The 3576-nt window shown below is 33.1% G+C and overlaps 1 protein-coding gene across 1 annotated transcript; it reads right to left on the minus strand.

The window, feature by feature from the left end:
* Window positions 1-245: 245 nt before the first annotated feature.
* On the minus strand, window positions 246-2751 carry LOC111373918 (alpha-soluble NSF attachment protein-like). The gene is made up of 4 exons (XM_022996514.1): window positions 2557-2751; window positions 2430-2477; window positions 2061-2141; window positions 246-573 (listed from the first exon to the last, which is right to left on the minus strand). Exons 1-4 carry the CDS (start codon window positions 2734-2736, stop codon window positions 493-495), a joined length of 390 nt encoding a protein of 129 aa, XP_022852282.1. The 5' UTR covers window positions 2737-2751; the 3' UTR covers window positions 246-492.
* Between the last annotated feature and the right edge of the window lie 825 nt (window positions 2752-3576).

Here is a 3576-nt window from a genome sequence, read left to right on the forward strand (position 1 = left end):
AATATTATACGTAAATTCAAAATTTTTCTTATTTTTTAACAACATATTCTACATAATATTACTATTCAAAAACACCTTTTTTTTATTTTTTTATTTTTCACGAAATGTGTTTTTAATGGAGCCCAAACAAGGGCTTGATCTATTTTGTATAATTTAAAACGAAATCATAATTAGAAAAGTAATAAGTGAGTGGAAAATCGGGCTTTAATACCTCGGAAGTGGCGGAGAGAATGAGTTGTAATTAGTTCCTCCAAATGAAAGAAAACAAACATACATTAAAGAGCTGTAAGTAGTTTCTGAAAACAAAAAAATGATGAAGTATAAAAAAGACAACGGTTACAAACTCATGGTAAAGGGTGCATTCGAATTCACTCCAAATAAGAAAATCCAGTTTGTAATAAACACACAAACCCAAAGTAATAATTCATAATAGACACAACCATCAACCACAAAATCATCAGCAGAAATAATGTGGGATTTGAGAAAGCAAATTTAAGTAAGATCATCCTCCTCCAGCTCTTTGGCCTTCAAGGCCTCCTTCACTCTTAATAGAAGAGTCGTCTTCCAAGCATCCTATTGTCAATCAAAACATGATGACAGTAAAACGCGGTTAACATTGAATCGATAAATCCGGTTAACACTGAATCGATAAATCACTTATAATCAAACATCAATTCACCCTAGATTTATAAATCAGGAAACAAAAATACGGGTGCAAGTCAATTAAAAATATCTGGACACACTCTCCTCCTGCCATTCATCCCCTATATTAGCAAATCAATTTCCTTTAGAAGAAAATCTAAGAATTTGATTCTTCATAACTGACTCTTAAGGGAGTTAGCTCAGTGCACCTGAAACCGATCTAATCACTTCTCCATATGACCATACCAAGCCTTGCATGAATAGATTTATGAGTGAAAAAACAATTAAAAATTCCATTGTCTTAGTTGCCATCAATAACCTGATTGGAGGCATGCATTTCAAGATTCACCACTAGCCCAAAAGCAGATCTTTTTAACTGTATAATGCATTTTCATCAAGTAAAACAACTGTGCATCTTTCACGACGGAAGAGATCAAATATTGAATATTTGTTACAACAGATAAGCCATCAAGATTGATTTTTAGAACCCCAATACTGAGGTTTTCATCTAAAATCTAATTTTCCAATTATGCAAGTCAGCAAAAGGAAAGTAACTTATGGGAAATAGTAGAATGGAGTTCAGGAAACAAACCAAACATGCTAGCGTCAGATTGAAGAACAATTCATAAATATGTGTAGTATATTTCAGGTAGCAGTCGACTTCAATTAAAAATGAGATGTAGGAATAGTTGCCCACAATTATCCAAATATCACATTTATAACTAAAAGTCCATTCAACACGGTTACAAGATATGGTGCACTCAAAACCGCTGTCTCTATCAGTGACTGATGAACCATGAATACCATCACTCGTCAGGACCTACTCCATGGGGATAACAAATTTTATCATTGAATTATTTCACACTTGAAATCAATCGAAGCCAGCCTCCTCCTCTCTACTCTCACTACCATCTCAATTTCCAAACCCTTATGTCCTGAGTTAGTTACCTTAGGCGAACTTCTCCTAAAAACTCTTCTAACCAACAAATTACTTCCAAAAATTTATCCAAACATGTTTAAAAGAAGCTTTTTAGTCTCAAAAGCAGCTTTTGACTTTTTAGCTAAAAGGGCCCTAATATATTAGAATAGAGAATAGAGTTTAAAATAACTGGTTCAACTAAAAGTTTGCCTTTCTTGCTAAATCTCATTAACAACACATGATAGTCCAGTAATCTTGGGACTTATAGGCAAAAATAAGTAACAAGCTGATTTTAAGGTTAACTAGCAACAAGATAATTAAAATAACTATTCCACACACAATACACTATAAAAAATAAATTGTACTAAGCCATGCACCTGAAGCTTATAGAGCTATTAATTTGAATAAATGCATATAAGAAACACGCCAACGAAATCCAAATTCTCAATTTGAAATTTGTAGCAAGTTCAAAAAATAACTTAAATAGCATAACAATTACCAGCTGCGTCATACTGTCAAATTCCTTGATAGCGCCAGTGAACTTGGCAATATCTTCCTCATCAATAGCAGCAGCCAGATCCTGTGATCAACAGATACGTAAATGTCTACCAAGCAATTTATCATATTAATCTATTACTTTGGCAGGTAAGATAAAGCGAATGATACACAAGTAGTTCATCTACAACCATACCAGTAAAAGATTACGAAAAGAAATAAAACCACACATGGGTGGTTTAAACAATATGAAACCATTACCAAATAATTGGACAACATGCATTCCTATTAAGATGGGGGGAAAAAAAGAAAAAAAATTAAAGGCGTCATGAAAATGGAAAAATTAGAGATATGCTTGTGATCCACAACATACCGCTAGCAATTTGTATTCACGTGTTCCAGAGAAGGTAGGATCCAGTTCCTACAAGAGAGAATTCAAAAGCATATCCTTAGCATGTGCATGGAAACAGGGACAGATCTAGACCAAAAAACAGATGTACCTCGTATCGCTCTAAAGCATTGTTGATTGCAACAACATCACCCTTGCAGAGTTGGCAAATGCCAGCATTAAGAAGGTGCCCTTTAACTCCATACTTCAACAAGTTGCTATTGAGTGACTGCCGGGCTATCTCTTCATAAATCTCAATAGCTTTTGGATACCTGAGAAAAAGTCGACACATTAGTTCTTTCAGCACTGTTAACTTTATAAATCATGATGTAACTTCGAACTGAATAACAACATCAAATTAGACAAGAATTTGTTTAGTTTACATTTTGGGTTATGTCCTTTTTCTTTGCCTGTTTAACTTAAGAAAGAAATTCATAATTAGGTATATGTACTGACACTGATAATAGATTACCCGTAAGAAAACTTATTTATTTCTTAATAAACCGATATCGCAAGGATAACAAAAAAAAGTTAATAATTAAAATAAGTGGCAGGCTAAGTAGTACAAGTCCATGGGATGGATACCGTGTTGAAAAGTGATGTGGAGAATATCAATAATTATATGCTAAGGCCTAGTTTGATTCTCATTCTTCTCAAAATACATTTTTCTCACTCTTCTTTTTAATCACATTATTCATTAAAATAATATTACATGTAAATCAAAAACTTTTTCTTATTATTCAACCACACATTTCCCATCAATCTACTATTCTAAAATGCATTTTTTTTTCATAAAAATGGAGTTCAAACACCCTCTAAATGTGGCTGATCTCTCTTTGATTTAGGATGTGTTTGTTTGCAGATAATGTCAATGGGTGATAGAGATACTTGGGAGTTGGAGATTACGAACAACCACATTTCTCATATATCGTATTAAAAAAAACATGGGAAGTTTGTAGTGAAGAGCTTCCTGGAATTTTATATGCATTCATAAGATAACAAAATGGTCAAGAATCAGTAGAAGCCCAGTTGGAATAGAAAAGTTAGAATAGGAATTATGGAAATATTCCTTCTATAGCTCATATCCTAGAATTACTATTTTTCCTCTTAGGAATAGGATTTTATATTCTTT

The sequence above is a fragment of the Olea europaea genome, unplaced genomic scaffold (assembly GCF_002742605.1).
Source record: "Olea europaea var. sylvestris unplaced genomic scaffold, O_europaea_v1 scaffold11797, whole genome shotgun sequence".
NCBI classification, from domain to species: domain Eukaryota; kingdom Viridiplantae; phylum Streptophyta; class Magnoliopsida; order Lamiales; family Oleaceae; genus Olea; species Olea europaea.